The 20,749-nt window shown below is 38.2% G+C and overlaps 1 protein-coding gene across 1 annotated transcript in view; it reads right to left on the bottom strand.

Moving 5' to 3' along the window:
• atp1a2a (ATPase Na+/K+ transporting subunit alpha 2a) overlaps nucleotides 1-20,749 on the bottom strand; it is a 61,334-nt gene that overhangs the window by 18,803 nt on the left and 21,782 nt on the right. Inside the window, exons 9-16 of the mRNA XM_008433966.2 lie at nucleotides 17,485-17,683; nucleotides 15,153-15,262; nucleotides 9,563-9,697; nucleotides 7,593-7,672; nucleotides 5,133-5,242; nucleotides 3,496-3,671; nucleotides 1,924-2,060; nucleotides 281-431 (exon numbers count right to left, since the gene is read on the bottom strand). Of these exons, the coding sequence (XP_008432188.1) occupies nucleotides 281-431; nucleotides 1,924-2,060; nucleotides 3,496-3,671; nucleotides 5,133-5,242; nucleotides 7,593-7,672; nucleotides 9,563-9,697; nucleotides 15,153-15,262; nucleotides 17,485-17,683 (1,098 nt within the window). The remainder of the gene's footprint in view (nucleotides 1-280; nucleotides 432-1,923; nucleotides 2,061-3,495; nucleotides 3,672-5,132; nucleotides 5,243-7,592; nucleotides 7,673-9,562; nucleotides 9,698-15,152; nucleotides 15,263-17,484; nucleotides 17,684-20,749) is intronic.

The following is a 20,749-nucleotide window of genomic DNA, read 5'->3' on the forward strand; positions in this document are numbered from 1 at the left end:
AACAAAAAGCTCAAGAACACTCAAACAAACACACATAGAAAGCCACATTCAGCAGTAAATGGCAGGGACACACAAACACTCTCACTTACACACACCTTTATTCAAGCACAGCGCCACACTTAGACGTCAACGGCAACATTCATGCGCCCGTCCTCTTCTGGGTTTATCACAAGACACACATGCTTGCATTCAGCCACATGAACCAGCTTACTAAATTCCAGATGAATGCTTCCTGAAAAAGAGCCGATCACACGCTCACACACACTTCTGACCCACTGACCTGTCTCTGGCAGCCCTCCACGATGATGAGCTTCTGCTGGGGAGAGGTGCGGGCGAAAACAATCTCAGTGTGGTTCCTTAGCAGGTCGTCCAGATACTCGGAGCTCATGTCCTTTAAGTCTGAGCCGTGCACCACACAAGCCTTGGCATCCCTGTGAATAGCATGAACAAAAACACCATGGAGTCACGATACCACGCTAGGAAGGGGGCGATCTGACATTTTCTTGCCTGGCCATTGAATGTGTCAACTAACACACACACACACGCACACACGCTATGTCTACAGGATTTTCTCTGAAAAGACAGAATTTAAAATGGTGGTTTTATGTAAAATAGCCTTTTTTCAGTTTTATATCATGTTACAATGTTATTCAGTCATCAAAAACATATCTGGAGTTTTGTCTTGATTCCTTCATACACTCTTGAGAAATCCTTTAATCTCCCATGACAACCATTTGGGTGTGTAAAACGCTTGGGAGAGCCAAGCACTGCCCCTCTCAGTCAGCTCCTTCAGACTAGCAGCAGCAATTAGCAAACACCTGGCAGCATCTGTGAAGCTCATTATATGAACTATTTCTCCGTCCAACGCTCCGGCAGATGTTTGTAAACACTTATTAGAGGAATGTTGATATGAAGGCAGATTGTTGGAAAAGCAGGGATTTCTTAAAGAGACAGAAGCCCAATTTCAAGGCGCTAAATTACAAAGTCAAGTTTCTTTTTAGCCATATTCCATATATAAAACATTTTTGTAACAACTGAAGGTAACATAATTACTTGATTGGGCTGTGAAATTCTACCATGTGGTTGGAAAACACACAATACTTCTCCTTAAAGCATTTAGTCATTTCAAAAGCAGAATGCCTGCATCGCAGCCAGAACTTAGTGTTTATTTCCTGGCTGATGAAGGAATCAAAAAGAATTACCATTAATAATGCTTAACACTATACAGCAGGCTACATACAGTAAACATTTATAATAAGGTAAAAACTTAATTACAAATTTGATTTTCAGTTTCATAACTTGAAATATTTTCTGTAATGTCTAGTCTTCCAGTAAGAGTAGATGTGTGTGTGTTCAGTTTATATCCCAGTCCTGACAAAAACATGTAGAAGTTTCTCTCCCACATAAATCAAAACGATTCCTATAGAACAAAACGCCCCCATTTTCATTAACATTTCATAATTATTTAGTTTAATCCCTTCTTTGTACAAAAACCAAAGGAATAAGACAAGGAGCTCAGTGTTATAATTATTTTCTTGACAGACCATATAGACCTCTCTGCAGGAGTCTTTTAATCAACTTTATTGTCATTTTAACATTGTTTCCACATCAAATGCACGTCTATACAACCTGAGATTGACAAGTTTCACTTTTGTCCTCCGAATTCGTTTTTTCTCCCACTCATATAAACAAAACCAGATTTTTTTCAATCCATCTTACTAGCATCTAACTTGAAGAGTCTTCCCATCTGACTCTTGAATGATAATATTTGCCGGCCGGTTCTTTGAGCACACACTCCGTCCTGGACACACATCCCGGGGACAGTCCGCTGCTCACATCCTGAGCGGCTCAAACAATCTCACAGCGGGTTGCCCCTCGACGCTTGAGCACGCAACCACAACCTGCCCTGACACACAGACACACCTGGGGTTAACCTGGCTCAGAGGGATGTTCAGTCTCTCAGCGATGTCCTCAACCGTCTCGTTGCCCTCAGAGATGATGCCCACCCCTTTGGCAATGGCCTTGGCTGTGATGGGGTGGTCCCCGGTTACCATGATGACCTGTTTAAAGACAGAAAGCCCCATAAATCGGGAATCTTACTGCTCTGGATCATCATATGGGTGTCATGTGTCACAGCAGCATGGCTGAGCTGCATCATAACATGGACAATATTTTACACAGATGTGCTTACACTAAAAAAGAACGATGCTATTAAAAGTAATGATTAATGTAATGCAAAAACAACAAGAAACAAATCCATCAAGCAGAACAAATGGGGCTTTTGGTCATTGAACTCTGCAGAGGTCAAGCTGGTAGATTCAGAAATACTTAGTTATAGTTTTGGGTTTACCCAGTGTGATTTCAGCTGTTCTCTAAAAAGAAAGTGACTCCAGGAGAATAAAAGTAACATTTTAATTGGTCTAATTATTGTTTGGACTCCAGTGTGATGGAAATGTTGTTGAAGAACCTGCAGTGAAAAGGAAATGTTGCAAGACTAATGACCTTTTACCCCAAATGTTGAGTTGCAATTATTCCTGCACAGCAAAAACGGTTTTCTACATACTAAACTTACATGAGAATTATTTTAACTTTTACTGATAACATCTGGAAAGTAAATGAATCACATGTGCATATTTATAAACATACATAAGAACCATGAACAGACACAGGACTAACCATATTTTTAAAAAGCCTCAGTCAGTACAAAGCTGACATTTTACAATAAAGGTTAAAACTCTTTTGCTGAATGAACTACAGCTACTTTCACCTTCACATTCTTCTGCCTCCATTTAGTATTTTTTAAGACAATTATCGTGTGTCTTTCAAAAATTCATTATCGAGAGGAAGCACGATAAGCACCTAAAATTAAATATGTGAAATCCCTTTTCCGCATCTGTAGTTGTTGCCTTGAATTAGAACAGCTTTTTCTGCTCGTTATCCAATTTCTATCTCTGCTGGCAGTTTGTTAACCTTCCTTTGGCCGAGCTTATTATTTTTCTCACAAAGCATTTCCTCTGTGTGTATTTGCTGCTGATTAAAAATGCCATTAATCTGCACTTTACCAGATAGAGATTTTTACAAACTGCTTTCGTAATAAAATTATTCCTTTTCTTTATTACCTTTCATGCTTTTAATTTGTACATGAGAAAATACATATTTGGTTATTTTGTAATTTCTAAACCTTATCTCACTCATTGCCCCCATAAAACTAAGATTTTTTTCCTATGGCTTGTTCTCTAAAGAAGGAAAAATGGGCAAAAGCGTTTTAATGCCACTGTTATGGCATGAGCTTTTTCTATACAACGAACTTTGTTTGTCCACAGGTCATCATCGATCGTGGCCCTGGAGGCGATCTCTTGTCATTTGAAGTACACGCTGTGATGTGAAAAGACATTTGATGTGCAGTATTCCTTTCTAAAAAGCTTGATATCTAAAGCCACAGGAAAGGGCTTCGCAGGAACAACAATGACAGCTGAAAACTGTGCAACCAATTACCTTGATGCCAGCGGAGCGGCATTTACCCACAGCGTCGGGCACAGCGGCACGCGGCGGATCAATCATGGAGATGAGACCCAGAAAGCAGAGCTGCTCCGTGGGGAAGTTTGTGTCGTCGCAGTCGAAGGTGAATCCTCGAGGAAACTGGGATGGAGACAGATTCAAGTGGCAGAATCCTGCAGGAGAAGGGGGATCAGGGAGCTGATTGCACATCATGGACTAAATTTACTGCAGCTCTTTAAAAAAAAAAAAAAAAAGTCTTCCTGTAAAGGAGAAGATTTTTATGGCTGCCTTCACTCTTATTTTCTCCAGAAGCGCTAAGAAAATTACCAATATTAACACTGGTTTTATGATCAATACAAAAAAAAAATCTACCTGAAGGATCAAGTCTACATTTCCAAAATTAAATTGGAAATGAAAAAGACTGAACAATCTTTTTTTGGCACTTTTACAAGCTCTTGTCATTGCATAGATTAGAAAAGGCAATGATTTCCTTCAGTCATTTGGCAAAAAACGTCTTAAATGAATGTGAAAGTATGGAGAGTTGAAAGCACCATAAGTTCCAGTCTGTTCTCTGCTTATTCTAAAGACCAATTTCCTCAAACTTTAACAAATCATGTTTCATCATCTGACCCACCCACAGGTGGAAACCAACCAACCATGATGATGAGACGCCTCTCTCCAATCTACAATGACCTCTACTTTCGAAAAGCAGGTCTTATTGATAACATCAAATCCTAATTTTTAACATAAATTATTTACATTTCTTTACAAAGCAAACGAAAAAAAAAGTACATTTCTGCTGTGGAAGTGAAAGTTGTAAAGTTGCCCATTTGTATTAGAAAAGACTATGATTTTTAAAATACAATCTTTTCCAATTATCATCTCATTTCTCCAAAACATCAAGGCGAAACAAATTGGTTCTGATGTGAAGCCAAAACATTTTTTATTTATTTTTTTTTGTCTTGAAACACACAACCCATGATCATCGTCACCCCAGGTATTACCAAGACACAATAATTTACGATTCCCTGAGTCTTGCTCTAAAAGAGGCAACGCTCCACATTCAGCTGCGGTGACATCTACTCTTACAAAATGATGATAGCACATAATTATTACCTATGGCACTTTTTAAAAGATACGCCAAGGTTTTTCCTCTGCTGTCAAAATGCTGACATTTACTGAGTCAGAGCAGAGAACATGCTGGAGACAGTTAAGGTAATGACTTTTTACCCAAAAAGGTGTCTGACATTTTACAAGAGAAAATATAATTTTACAGCATTACGTTAAATCTTAGACTTGAATTTGACCCGGGTTGACTTGCATAACCCAATGTCTAGCACAGCTCTTCCAACACTTCCTTGTAAATCTGCAAAAAAAATCATTTCACAAACGGATCTGGAAGGAAGTTTAAGAAACGCAGGTCATTTTTGTCCTGTTTCCTGCTGCCTTTCTGTGCCAGACTGCAGTGCCATTTTCTTTGTTGCAAGGATAGCAGTCTGCACTTTTATGGGGACATTTTCAGCAAACTACCCTGTTTACCAAGAAGATAATAAAAAGTAAGTGCTGTGTCCAACTGCTGCTCCTCTCCACCTATTACCAGACACACATCCCCTAATGCCGTGCGGCACACACACCCAGCACTCTCTCTCCCAGTCCGCCCAGCTCCAGGTAGGCGTTCTGGAAGGCATCTCTCCAGTTTTCATCAAGCGGTTCCTCCTGGCCGTGCATCAGGATGGTGCTGCACCTGCAACATTTAATGGCAGACTTAGCGCCACTCCCACGTACAGAAAAGTCCAGTTGGGAAAAATGTGTCAACTATTTTTCAGACGGCGTTAAAATAGGAATGTCCATCCATTTTCTTTACACCCTCGTCCCTTATTTTGGTCGGGAGGTGCTGGTGCCTCTCCAGCCAACGTTCCGTGCGAGAGGCGGGGTCACCCTGGACAGGTCGCCACAGAGACACACAGGACACACAACCATGCACACACACACACACTCACATCTAGGGAGATTTGGAGAAGCCAATTAACTTGACAGTCATGTTTTTGGACTGTGGGAGGAAACCGGAGTACCTGGAGAAAACCCACCATGCACAGGGAGAACATGACAACTCCATGCAGAAAGACTGGGGCCGGGAATCGAACCCAGAGCCTTCTTGCTGCAAGGCAACAGCTCTACCAACTGCGCCACTGTGCAGCCCAAAAGAATAGGAATGTACACCTTCAGAAATTATGATTCTGAGTTTTTTTAACATTCTAAAACACTATATAAAAAACACACAATTTATAGTATGCAATCTTTTTTTGTTATTATATAAGAATAAAAATGTCAGAGATATGTCACCTAATAACGAAATCTTGACAACAATGTGTGAAATAGCTCATTATTATACTTGATTAGTTAATTGCCACCAATATTTTGCATTATTTAAATAGCTAATACAGTGGAGCCCATCTATCCACAGTTCAGTATTTATGGTTTAACTACTGGAAGATTTTTTTTGTGTAAAAACGTCACTATTCTCAGTTTTTATTTCTAATAGAGCGTTATTGTAACTTGGTAAGCTGAAATATCCAGATTCGATGCTACCTGACAGTGAAGTTTCCAAGAAGGGACAGAACTAAGTAACACATGGCTACTTAAATGCAACATGAAATAAATGTTTAATTAAAAGTTCTGATAATTTATTCAATAGGCAGTTGATTTATTAAATACGTCATTAAACTGTTAGAATTCAAACTTGTAATAGCCGGTGCAGATAAATAATTCAATGTGTATTTAATTATTTTATGGTTCCTGTTCCTGCAGCTTCACTATGAAATCATTTTTTTTCTGTCAAACTCGCCCAACAAAGTCGCTGATCTGCTGAACTCCACTGGTTTACGTCCCAGTTTGTGAAACTTCAATCAAATGTGATTTCAATGCTTTTTATGCATCTGGACACACTGGAACATATATAAGTCTGCATTTTAATTATTTAATATCATATAACAAATAAACTGTCCATTAAGTAAATTATTGAAAGATTTATTTTATTGATCTATTTATTTACTTAATACTTGACATACTGTGAATTTGCATTTGCCTTTTGTGCATATTAATGCATATTAATGTATATTCAGTATTTGAATAATCAAAATAAGCAGTTATAAACATTTTTAGAGGGGGCTCAAATAGCAGAAGACCTCTGGAGTATGGCATGGTGATAATTAATTAGATAGACATTGTTAAGTTAACAGTTAATTACCTACTGCTTGATTAGATTTAATGTAATTGCTAATTATTACTTTTGGCCATTTAGTCAGAACATATGTTGTTGGATAGCAAACATTAGGATAATGGTTAATTGACCATGAATTAGTTAAAATGTAATGCAAAAAAGACAGAAAAGTAAAACTGTTTATTTAATGGTCACCTCACCACTAACTGATCAAATCAATAGATGTAATGTTTGGATAATAATTAGTAAATATCTTAAGGGGTAGCCTTATACGCAAACTAATTTCTCATTACTTTGTGCGTAAATTTGGTTTAAAGTTTTAATTCGAACGAGTTTTAAAACTACTGTAGCATAACAATAATTCAATGTGATATGATAAACTCATTTATGAAGATTGGTATCATTATTTAGTCTTAGATTAGTGACAGACAGCTGCTGGTTGGACCTGTGCAGCCCAGGCTGTAGGAGGTGGGGTGATATTTCACTTTAGTATGAGGGCGTGTTGCATTTGCTGTGGATCACTTCCACCAGCAGATTAATTTACATCTGTTGCTGCTGTGACACTTTACAGCGGCCCGGATGGTGTGTGTAAGATTAAATCTGAAAAAACTGTGGAGTGTGTGCCAATGTTGATGAAGGACCGTGTCGCTGTATTCAACAGAGGAGCCGCCTGGCCTTGTTTTAATACGTTCAGACAACACCGGAAGCTTAAAGCTCCAGTGACTTCTATATATGAAGGTGCATTTTTACAAGAATTCTTTCATTTTTTTTGTTCACCTACACAAGAAATGAAAATGATCAAGTATCTGCCATGCACAACGAAATGGTAAACAAAACACTATTTCCATTACTATTAAATTATTGGTAAGCAAACCTGTCCAGGATTCTCTCCGGCGCTCCCTTCATCACCAGAAGATGACCAGAGGGATTGTCCTCCACTTCGTGGATGGAGAGCTTAAGGAAAGATAAGGATAACGATGTGATGTTTCAGAGAGAAACAGCTCTAGTCAGACATCATCTCCCTTTTCCTGTTGGGGAGCTGGTGTCGCAGTCTTCCACCTGATTTAAATGAAAGTGACATTGAAGCTGACTTGACAGAACGAACATTGAAAGTCTCCTCTGTTCACGCTGCGTCTGTTCAATCAGACTCTCACATGCGTTGTTGTGATATACCTTCCTATTACCTTTTCTCCAACAGGACCCACCGCACAGTCCCCCAGATCATTTGTATCTGAGTCACAACAGATTTTGCTCCTTCCTAACACGTCTTATCTGCAGCCTGACAACAGGTGTAATAAAGCATGCAGGAAGTCCTTCCTTTGGTAAGACATCGCTGCTGTTCACACGCCGGCTCAGATCTTCTAGTGCTCTGGTTATTGGTGCAGTGACAGACAAATCCACGAGCTGTAATTGCTACCATGCCCTTGAGCAAAACATAAAAAAGTCATTGTGTTTACTTTATTCAACATATTATTGACTATTTGCTACCTTGCTTGAATTTAACATGTCACATAATTGGGTATCTGGTCAAACTTGTTCTAATCTTCGTTAAAATAGACATAAAAAAAACTCATTTTGTTTTAAGAAGTGAATAAATGCATTATACTACAAAAAAATCACAAGAGATTAATGTTTTTGAATAAACTGAAGTGATTTCTTTTAAGGTAAAGCATTTGATTTCATTTTTTGTTTCATATGTTTTGAAATATAAAATTTTTAAAACTATCGCTGTGCAGGTTTAAAGAAGGTACTTGGTTGATTACTAATAAGATAAGTTTTTATATTTTAATGTAAAATAAGCCTGTACTAACAAGTCTGGATAGAAAATGAAGGGATGGTCTTGCAGGGAACAGAGTTTCTTTCTCATCATTTTTGCAAGTTGTGTGATTCCTGAGGGAATCGTTCACACCGAATTAAGACAATAAACTTCAGCCAGGACGGATCTCAGTGAGGCTTTCTACCATATATAAAGACTGCAATGGGCTCCTGTTTGAAATAAGCAACTAATAACCCAAGAGCTTGTTAGTTATAAAACAACCCTGATGAGACGCGACTGAAAATAATCAATTAACTTCTCAGGTTGTATTGTCCGTCTGCAGCACTTTGATTTGAGCAAAGTTGCATTGCTTTTCTTACTTTTTGGATAATTTTCCTTTGTATTAATTTTCATCTCTATCTGCACTCAGAATTCGGATGAAGGATTAAGGCCACCGAAAAAGAAAAGAAGAATTTGACTTTTTTACTCAGAATTCTCATTTCAATCTCAAAATCTAAACAATTTTCTCAGGATTATCAGGATATCAGAAATGGATTTTAATATCAGAATTCTGACTTTATTCTCAATTTGACTTTTTTCTTATAATTGTCAGAAATCTGACACTTTTAGTTGTCAGAATCTCAGAGTTTTGAGATCAAAGTCAGAATTATTCTTCTTTTCTTTTTTCAAAAATTCTCTTCCATACAAACCCACATTTCACAATTTTTTTAAACTTGTAAGCATTTGGAAAATATTTTCAAAAATTTACATTTCAGAAATACCTATGGAAGTCTTACAAATGCAAACAAATAAGTTTTTGCAAAAGACGGATTAGTCTCTCTACATTTAATGTACCTGAAAAATAAATAATAGTATCTGCAAGGGACCAATTTTAATAACTTTTAAAGAGTTGGGGTATGTTTGGTGGAGGAGGACCTTAAATATGTGTTTTAAAGTTTAGAGGTTACACAAAATGACATGAATGTGTTCTCAATTTACCTAAAATTTAAATACAATGCAAAGTCCAAAGTGACAAACTGCCAACGGGATTTCCCAGCAGAAATCCTCGACTCGCCGTTGATGTTTACCTGGTACTTGTTGGTGGAGTTGAAGGGGATCTCAGCCACTTTGGGATTTCTGGCTCTCATGTCACGAACACTGCCTGAACACACCTCGATGCATTTCAGCAGGGCTGACTCTGACGCGTCCCCCACTGTGTCCCTCTGGGGGAACACACAGGATCACATTAGCGCAGTCACTCATATCCGCATATTAAAAAATGACTCACGGTTTGTGTTTGTGGCAAAGCGGCGGAGGGAAACTTTCCATAGTGTCTTATTTAATGGTTTAAATGAGCTACCTTTGAAAACTTTGCTCATTTCCATTATGGCTCTCATCAACGATGCAGGCAGCGAAGCTACATCGACAACAATGATTTGGCCACAGGCTTTGTTTTTAAAGATATAGCAAAATGTTCACAATAAACCTAGTTCTGAAAATACAGACAAAATAATAAACTGACTAAAAAAGGTCCACAGATAAAACATAATGTATGATATTTTATGTCTCTCTCAAGCTCAGTTTTTAATATTTTGGATATTAGAAAGGCTTGGATTTAATATGTTCCGATGATGGATAAATGCTGCTTGAGTAATGAGTCAGATCATTATTACAAACAGCTGAGTTATTAACAGTTGTGACCTGAAGGAATTGGAATCCCATCAGTTTTTCTTTGTCCTCCAAATGTCATGCCTCGCTAAACTACACTCCTTTAACATTTTCACATTTTGACACGTTACGACCACAAACAGGTATACATGTTTTATTTGGAGTTGGAGTTTTTCTTTTTAAAAATATACCAACATAAAGTAGTCAGTGCCTGTGATTTGGAAGGAAAATAACACATGGAGATCATTTCAAATTTTTATTGTTTTACCTTTTTAATCTGTTAGTAGTGACAAATTTTTTCATTTAGCGCTTTAGCTAATTGTGAAAACATTTAGGACAATTAGCTTCCCATAAATTAATCTTTTCAAAAATGTATATACAACAGGCTAATTTACTTGCCCGTTTAGTAATTTTTCAGGTGAATAAAGTTTAAAGTCTTGATTTTCAGCTGTTTCATTCTCTTATTTTGAAGTGCGTGAAGACTGTTTTACGCAGCAGTTAAATGTTTTCTCTTCACCCCCAATAACTTTATTTCAAGCAAAAACATACAGGAATGAAATAAGCAAAAGACAGTAGAGAAGAAAATATAAACATTGATACAAAAGGCTTTACAGATAGAACAGGTAAACTATGTCAGCATTAAATTGGTGGTGCAGTTTTTCAAAGGCATTATGTAATTTGAATCAAAGTTACTGTTAGCATTACTTTAGCATTAGCTTCTGCTAAATACCATGTTGGTGTTAGTGGAGCTAATTGATCCTATTAGTGCTTTAGAGTTACTGCAACTAACTTCCAGACTTAAATCCAATTAAGAATCTGTGGCTGGACTTAAAATTGTTAAATTCAATCTAAATGCTTTAGTCTGGACATACCTGAAAACTCACAGCTGTAATTTTTGTGAGCTTTATGAATTATTGACACAAGAGGGCTGAATAGAAATGTCTGCCGTACTTTACAGAATTTTGAAAACCCAAGTATAATTTTTACTTTCACCTCTCCATTCAGATTTTAGATGTTATAAACACCAGCAGGGAACCGTAGAGGCAAGCAGCAGTACCAAGCGTCCATAGACTGTTCAATTTCCACAAGGCTAAAATTAATCTGAGTAACATCGTTACTTCTGTGCATCTAAAGCTGACCTGCAAAAATTATTCTTTTTAAGGAAATATTATAAATGTTATCTACTTGCACCAACATCCCTGCAGTGAGTCACACAAACACAAATGTCAATACATGCTACTTCACAAAACACTTAATGGATTCATTTTGCTTAATATTTTTTGTGCTTTTGTGACAAGGTTGAATTAGTTTTGTCACCAATTTTTAACTAACTCTCTTTTGATAAACCACTCGTATCGGCTTTTATGAAAATTCCAGGAGGATAATAGCAATCCTTGACGCCGGATTATTAAAATCAGAGCAAAAGTGATGACCTGACGCCCCAAAAGCCCAAGAGGGAGCTCGACGGGGACAAGAAATTCCTCTTTGTTTCTGTTTATTCATTCATGAACAGCCGTGAAACAAGGACGAGCGCTCCGCGAGATTTGTCCTTGTTTGTGCCTTTTCATGAATGAATAAATAGATCAAGGGAAATTCCATTTCTCTGTCTTCACAAGTGCAGATGGGGACTTGTTTTAGTAACGGTGCCGGCGCCTGCACTGCTGTGTTTGACTGCTGTCAGGAGACACATCTGTTACTCTGCGCCGGGAGGAAGCCGGGCACCACCAGGGACAGACAGGCTTCAGCAGAGGCGTTTGTCCTCACACAGAAGAAGTTGTAATCCAATAACTGCGAGCCACACTGAGAATTCCTTCAGGTCAATGAAGCACAGGCTGGAGGAAAGCGGCTGTTAGAACATTGGGATAATATTGACTTACCTACTCAGCAGTGTGTGTTTCTTTGTCGGTGTGGGTGAGTTATTTCTCAGGGCGTACTGAGTGATTCTCTGTGTGTGTTTACACGTGAGGTTAAGCGTGTCAGTGTGAAATGAAACTTCTGTTAGGTACTTTTCTTACTGTTGGTCTGTCAAGGAAAGCGCCTTCCAAACTAACATGCATATTTATGTTTTTTTCTCAGTATCTCCTACGGATAATTTTAGAATAATTCAACCTCTCAGTATATTTAAACATGTAGAAATTCTACCTTGTTACTTGCTTTTTTATTATTATTATTATTTAAAAAAGCTCAGGTGAATATTCTGACTTTTGATCACAGAAAATTAAAGTTTAAAGAATTCTGAGATTAATTCTTTTTTTTTTATTCTCTTCTGCAGGTTGAGATGAGAGGCGAGATAACTTCAAGGAACAAGTCAAACTCTCTTTTATTTATGTGTCTTTAAACAAAACTCAGGTTACAACACAGAAGGATCAGTGGTTTGCTAAAATAAACATTTAAACTGACACTGTAACATGGATCTGAAGTAGTTTTCAGGTTGACGTAAACCAGTAAAGGCACTGAAACCATTCAGCCCAAAGTGATGTTGTTTGTTACTGTAGAAACAGATTTAAATACTTGTTTGGTTCTTGAGTCCAGATATTTGTCTGGCATGTATTTTAGCACCCACAGCAGAGTATCACTGAAATATACATGAATAGGCTGTGTATATTTAATAAGTTTTGTGGTTAGAAATAAAAAAAACAAGTTGTAGTGTGAAAAAGAATTTGCTTCCAACAGATTTGCTTTCTTTTTTTCCCCCCCTCATATCTAAATGTTTTTGGTTCATTAAACACATTTTAATATCAAGCAAAGAAAACCTGAATAAATACAAGCAGCAGTTTTCAAATTCTGGTTTTCATTTATCAGTAAAAAGAAGAAATCTCGATTAGAAACTGTCTGAAAACAAAAAGTAGGCTAAGCAGTCTCGAAATCCAAAACAAACTAAATCTAAAGTGCTGCAAGCCTCACTTCCCTCAGGTAAGGTCAGAGTTCATGGTTTCAGAGTAAGAAAAGGACTTGGAAAAAAAAAAACAGCCTCCATGGGATAAATTCACACAGGACACCGATAACCTTCCTCAAGTTTCCTCAAAACAACTAGGTGATCTACCAACTGAACAGAAACTGACAAACTATTGGAATGTGCACATTGTATTACATCAGGTAAAAAACAAGATAAGAAAAGAAAAACATTTCACATAAACTATTTTATTCCTACAGTCAGTGATGGTGGTGGTATTGTGATGGTATGTGGCTGTTTTATTATTGCCGCATGTCTTAAATTTTATGAAATTGATGAAATCATGGATGCTGTATACTACCAGAAAACCCTAAAGGAAAAAGTCTAGTCATTAATTTGTTACTTTACATTAAATGGTCTTGGGTCACGGAGCAGAACAAGAGTTCAACATGTCAACATCTCACTGACAAAAACTGAAGGTTTTGTTATAAATCATGACTTAAATCTGACTCAGATGTTATGGCATAACTTTGTAAATGTTTGAAACCCTCCGATGTCACAGAATCCAAATACAGTTGTTAGACTGTAATTACATTTGTTTTTACATATTGCCAAAGTGCTACATTATTACCTTAATAACTGAACTCATCAATTGAAAAACTGTTTCCTAATCTTGTTTTCTTTGTCCGATATCTGTCCATCCATCCATCCATCCATTTTCTTGCACCCTTGTCCCTTAGTGGGGTCGGGAGGGTTGCTGGTGCCTCTCCAGCTAACGTTCCGGGCAAGAGGTGGGGTCACCCTGGACAGGTCGCCAGTCTGTCGCAGGGCAACACAGAGACACACAGGACACACAACCATGCACACACACACTCACACCTAGGGGCAATTTGGAGAGGCCAAGTAACCTGACAGTCATGTTTTTGAACTGTGGGAGGAAACCGGAGTACCCGGAGAAAACCCACGCATGCACAGGGAGAACATGCAAACTCCATGCAGAAAGACCGGGGCCGGGAATCGAACCCAGAACCTTCTTGCTGCAAGGCAACAGCTCTACCAGCTGCGCCACTATGCAGCCCTGTCCGATATCTAAATTTATTTATTTTTTTAAATTGGAGTGAAGGTTTATGAGGTAACACTGCAGCTAAAGTTACAAATAATATTTATAAAAATAGCATTGATTGGTATTGATATTACTCCTGTTTTGTTGAGAAGCTGCAAATCAAACAAATTTGTTTTACAGTGCAGTGGATATTTACCACCTGCTAAAGTGAAAAATCACTGAGTGTCACAAGCAGCAGCAAAGTAACAATAAGAGGTAATATTTGTGGAAATGAAGCATTGGTTGGTTTATTAAAAAACATCTAGAACTCTTAGTAACCCTCTGAGGACCAGAATCAATTACTAGAATATAGAAAGTACATGACAGCAAGAAAAACCTGCCAAGAAAGAGAGAGACTACTAAAATACACAGCAAGATATGTTCATGAAAAAGACTCAAGATTCCACATCAGTGATAGAAAATGCATGTGGTGAATTTTATTTGACTTCTTTTTTTTTTCTTTTTTTTTTTTACTTTCTTGTTGCTTCATTTCTATAAATGCTGTAAACACTGAAATTGGTACCATGATGTGTTGATCCTTCTCTGAAATTAATTTTATTTACTAGCTGGAGGGAAAGCAGTAAGAAAATTGGCTGTTGGATGAAAGCGTTTTCAGTCCAGTAATGTTCAAAAAGTCTTAGAAGTTCAAAAGAGTCTACTCTTGTCTTCATATTGTACCTGCATATTTATGCCGTACTTCTTTAACTTATAGGGATCAAATACTTATTCTAACAAGGCTTCTTTCTGAGCGACAGCTCACCTGACGCTTCCCTTATGTTGTTAACTTCACCCTACTGGCAAAGCAGTAGGCAAAATCATGTCTCATGAATTATGTGCATGCATTAGTTGATCCACATAAAAAAAAGCCGGCTCATAATGGCCTTGCATTAAACCAAATGGGTTGTGTGCCACTGCTGTAGAGAGTCAAGATAATTCATGAGCCTGCAGCTTGATGTGGAACATTTGGAAAACTTGTGCTGTAGCGCGTGTCAGACTGTGTGTGGACTGCGTGTACCATCAGGATGGGTAAGTTCTCCGCTCCGGGTTTGAAAACGGCTCGGTTGCACAGACCAGCCACGCGGGACAGGGATACCCAAGTACCAGAGCTCTTGTCAAAACCAGAACCTGGAAGCAGTGGAGAGGGACCTGCGTTAGACTGTATTTAAACAGAGCTCATTCAGAATTTATTCAACTGACTCAACTCTGGGTTCACACAGTGGCACTGGATATAAATAACACGTTTCGAGGTCACTTAAGTTAAGAAAACAGTTTTTATTTGATGGAAAAGATTTTTCAGCTCCCCAGTCTGGAAAATGAGACACTTTTTCTGTTTTTTTTTTACCTGGAATGTCTCCAAAATAAGAGCTAGTAGAAAATAGTTTGTATGAAAATTTGAGGCCTAGCCACCCAATCGAATTGAAAATGACCTGCATTCATTTTTCATATTTGCCTGCATGTCGGAGCACTCGCTGTCAGTGCTGCTGTGTAAACAGACAGGCAGTTTGTGGCTGGAGTTGTTGAGAGTGACAAACATGGGAGGAGAAGCCTCATAAAATCTGCAGCAGTTGCAAAAACAAAATCCAGCATGTCGTTTTCTTCTCTCAAATCCGCCGGCTACTCAATGAAAGATGGCAGAGTAGTCAGTGCTCATTATTATGCATGGAACACCTGCTCCTTTTCTGCCCAACCTTTTGGTTAATGCTGGAGGCTTCTTGATGAATTTTGGCTTGATATATCCTTCAGTGGCAGGAGGCAGGAATCCGATTGGCTGCGCGGCGGCAGTCCTGCCGAGGAAGAGCTGTGGGTTGTGCCACCCACTGCACACTTCTTCTCAATTAATGAAACCAGCAGAGTGAACGGTCATGTTTGCTGGCAGTGGAAATATTGGCCAGATGAATTTTGGCAGGTGGTCCCTTTCCTCCATCCTGCATTCCCTCACACTCTATAAATTGAACTTCCTTAATTTGCAGCAGGGGAACTAACAGTGGAACACATCAACATTTTTCTCTGTAAATGTGTTTCTAAAATGCTTGCAATAATGAAACTGACAGCAGATTTTGGATACATTTCAAGAAATCTAAATAAATAAATAGAATGATGCAAAAGAGGTCCAACAAGGCATGAACATTTCAGAAACCAGCGAAAATATGTCAGAATATTTATCAGCCTATCAGTCTCACTAGTTTCACTCCTAATTGATGACCTTTAAAAACGTTACTGAGTGACAAGGTAACCTTTTTCAACACAGTTAAGATCATAATCCAATAATCCAGTGAGTAGAAATTAAGAAAATTTCACCATCAACTGGAGTTGAATCTCATGAAGTTAAAATAAACATTTAAAAATCTGATCAAGTGCTACGGACCAGTAACAAGGGATTCCTCAGAGACTGAATTTGCAGGAACACATTATCCATGAAAAGAACAAATAGCTCAAAAAACTGAAATTTCTGCTTTCAGACTCACTGCACAAGACTCCACTGTTGAAGAAAATGCATGTTCGGGTGTTTTCATACCTGATAGTTCGGTAGACTCGGTTCGATTGGGAACCAAAACAGCAACATTTGATCCATTTTCAGCTGCTGGAGTTTGCTTTCACACTGCAATGTGTCAAACAATGCAAACTCCTAGGAAACCCTGTCCACTCCCTTCCATGTGGGGGCGCTGCACCAAAAAACCACTGAATGAAACAACATAAAAATCTCTGAAGAAGACATGAGCACTACTTCCTTCTTTGTAAAATGTAAACAAAAATGGATCATCATCAGATTTAAGGAGTTGTAGGATAAAAGACCACAAGCCATTTCTCCAGCTAAAGGTAGACTTCAGTGTTTGCTTTGGTTGTATCTACCCAGAATGCCTTGCACTGTAGTCTATTTCCTGCTTTTGGTGTGGTCTCCACACTTGGCATCCACATACCCATTCAAACTGCACCAGAGTTCACTTCTACTGAACTGAGACAAATTACAACACTGATCACTCCAAAAATATAACAGCCTCAGTGAAGTTTGGGAGTGGGAACGTCAAGGTGTGAGATATTTTCTATGGTTATTATACTGGCAAACTTCATACAATTAAAGAAAGGATGAGTGGAGAAAAAGATTCGGAAATTTCTTTCAAGAATTTGTAGATGAAAACAGGGTGGGCCTTTGATCCAAGAAAACATTTTGGCTTCAGAGAAACTAAATAAAGCTGCTAGATTTGAGTAAACGTGTAATTTGTAGACTAATTTCCAACTTGCTGATCTTTTTGTGTTGCTCACTTGGAAACATTTACTGAGAAAAATGTCGATGTCATTTTTCCAGATCTCTCTTACTCCTCTCCTGTTTGAACTCGTTTCCGTCTTACCACTCTGGTCCTCGGTGGTGTCCGCCTCGTGGATCTCATCGTCAAACCACATGTGGGCCACGGTCATGCGGTTCTGGGTCAGCGTGCCCGTCTTGTCGGAGCAGATGGTGGAGGTGGAGCCGAGAGTCTCTACGGCCTCCAGGTTCTTCACCAAGCAGTTCTTCTTGGCCATTCGCTTGGCAGTGAGCGTCAGGCACACCTGGGAGGAAGAGGAGGAGATTGGAGGACGGTTGATTATTAGTCGACGAGCGCAGAGAGCATACGAACGCAGTGGTGCATTCAAGCGCTTGTGCTTGTGAAACCATGCGTGGTGAAGGTGCCTGGTAAGAGAATGAGAGTGTGTGTGTGGGTGTGTGTTTGATTGGTAAACAGCCAGTTAAGAGTCACATACAGGATAAAAAGACTGGATGAACACACACACCATGAGCTCCAATAGATTCTTCAACACAAACGAACTCAAACTGATGGCAGCATTCCACCAAATATATAAGAGATGCAGATTTAAATTTATAATTAGTGCGTTTAAAGAGAAGGATGCTAAAAGAAACCAGTCGCTCAAAGTTAATTCATTTCCTGTGACCAGTGAAATGTCGATTGATGGCATTTCAAACGACATTACCATCAGTCTCAGCTCATCCTCCTTATTGTCAAAGGAAAACTACATTTCAACAGTGAAAATGTTTCAACTTTTCATTATGAATCACTTCAGAGACGCTTTAGGATCCATCGTAACTTACTGCCAGGAAAGCCTCAGGTGTAATCAACAACTATGAATAATGATGGCTTAGTTCTATTTCCATGTTTTGCAAACTGAACTAATGAACCAAAAACACAATATCAGGACTGTGGAAGTGATGTTACCTCCAAAAAAGTTTGTGTTTTAATGTTTCTAGCAGATCAAATGGCAGCGCATGGGACTGCTTAGCAACAGAAATGTACAACTGGAAATACCCTACACCAGTTCCAAGAGTCAAACCAGGCCAATCAAGGCCAGTTTTAGAGATAAGTATCAGAGATATCGGCTAAAACTTGCATGGCCTGGATTTACACTGTAAATCACTGCCTACTTTTGTGCACTGGTAGCATAATACTAATTCAACATATTATTACTCCAGTAAAAGTAAGTGGTTACTACCCACTTCTGTGCTTGTAAAGCTCTATAATTGATATTAATCATGCATATTATTGAGTCCATAAATGAAACTGGGTATTCCTTATCATGTTAACTATCTTTCCCCATTTATGAGGCTGGTTAGATAGAGGGCTGATTTTTTTGGATGCTGCAGCTCCCTGTCAGACACAGCTGTTCCTGTGGGCGAGACCAAAGCTCAAACCCTAATTTTACAAGTTCATGAAGCTACAAAAAAATTACTAACAATAATTCTCTACTATCTAACAACTAAAAGTAATCTTTACCTCATTGTTTTCTATTTTCTTTTGGCACTACTGCTCAGTAAACATGATGATTAGGGTAAGTTTAGCTATTTAAAGCACTGACAGTTTTGGTAAATACATACACTTGTATTTAACACTTCCTTTCTCTGAGGCTTTTGACTTTTGAGAGTGTACTTTTACATGTTTAAATTCTTTATCCCACTTACTTTAATAAATAACGATGTGGTGAAATCTGTGGTGAGTGTGGAGATCAGATTTAAATCATTTTAGCACCTGGTAGAGATCCCCGAATTTCCACAACAAAATGAAATAATTAATGGTGGGTGCTTTTTTTGTTTGTTTGTTTTAAACCATGATTGCATTGGGTTTAAACTGTATGATTTACACTGGCTAAACCAAAGTCAGACTCAGGTAAGAGGTTTCATCTTGAGCTAAACCTTTCCATAGAATGAACCTGACATGCTGGATAATGAAAATCAAAGACAGGATGTGTTGTAACTCATCTGACTTAAGCTGACACTAAACACTTTTTTCACTCTGCACTGGATTGCCGAGGGGTTCTGCAAAATGTGACGTAATCTGACAGAAAACAGGGAGCTTTTTGCAGCTTGTCACCGTACCTCTAATCTCAGTATAAACGTATCTGCATATAAATATGTCTGCATATAAATTTGCATCCAATCTGCATACAAATATGAAGGTGTGTAGGCAAGAAGCAAGATAAGCATCAGAAACATAGTTTATCTTGCCAGGCTGAACATCATCAGCTAATACTGAATAACAAGCGGTCTTTGGTTGAAAGCAAGAGCAACATCTGTGTGGAGGAAAGGATGTAAGAACATTGGACAGATGACGATCTCCAAATCTACAACAATTTTCCATACATTAACTTTTCTTTTTATTATCATTTCTCCATGTTCAAACAGTAACTGTAGCTCTGAAAAGGAAGTTATTTCCCCGACAGCCAATATGTCTTTTATTTTTAGACATCAACTGACTGCACTGACACACAGAGAGAGAAAATGAGTCACCAGACTTCATTCAGCGTAGTTTGAATTGCTTTGCTCCAAATAGCAAAGTAATCTGACAAACAGCTTTAAATGCTAATCATACTGTGTGTAACCAAAAACTATTCGGTTGAGTTCACAAAAATAAATCAAACATCACATTTAATCTACCATAAAGTTCAACTTTTATGTACTAATTTTTTTCTTGCATCTTTTTGGTTCTTCTTAGAAAATATAACTAAAGTAAAAGGCTTGTGGCAAAACAGCCAGATTTGTCTCAGAGGGTTTATACTATCATTATTTCTTTGAAAACCTAATATTGAGTTTCTTTCAATAGCTTAAAAATAGGAAATCAAGAAGGGAGATGAATGAATGTACATACACTCATTGATATTTGGGTAGATCTCCCATGAGAAGTGAACAACTTAACTACTGATTTCTTTAAGTATCCATCAACAAGCTTCTGACATGATTCTGTCTGGAGATTTGACCACTCATCTTGGCAGAAGTTCATTTTAATTGGTTTATTTAAAATGGCTTGTTTCCTGGCATGGGCCCAGCTTTTTAGCATTAATTTTTAATGCGGAGCTTTGGGAAGGTCATTCCAGAAGATTGACATTATTACCCTACTGCATTTTATCCACGACCAGTTTTGGTATTTGTTTGTTTGGCATCACTTTGCTCTAGAAACAAAACAAAAAAAAAAAAAACGTGTCCATGTTTCAGCTATCTGGACCAGGTTGCCACATGAGCTGAAGTGAAACTGGGTTAAGATGTTCAAGAACAACCCAAGAACCACAAACGCTCAAACCTGCAGCTGGAAAAGCGACACCAACAAACTCAACTGAAAATGTATATCTGGC

This window comes from Poecilia reticulata, chromosome 17 (assembly GCF_904066995.2).
Source record: "Poecilia reticulata chromosome 17, P_reticulata-male-v2, whole genome shotgun sequence".
Lineage (NCBI taxonomy): Eukaryota > Metazoa > Chordata > Actinopteri > Cyprinodontiformes > Poeciliidae > Poecilia > Poecilia reticulata.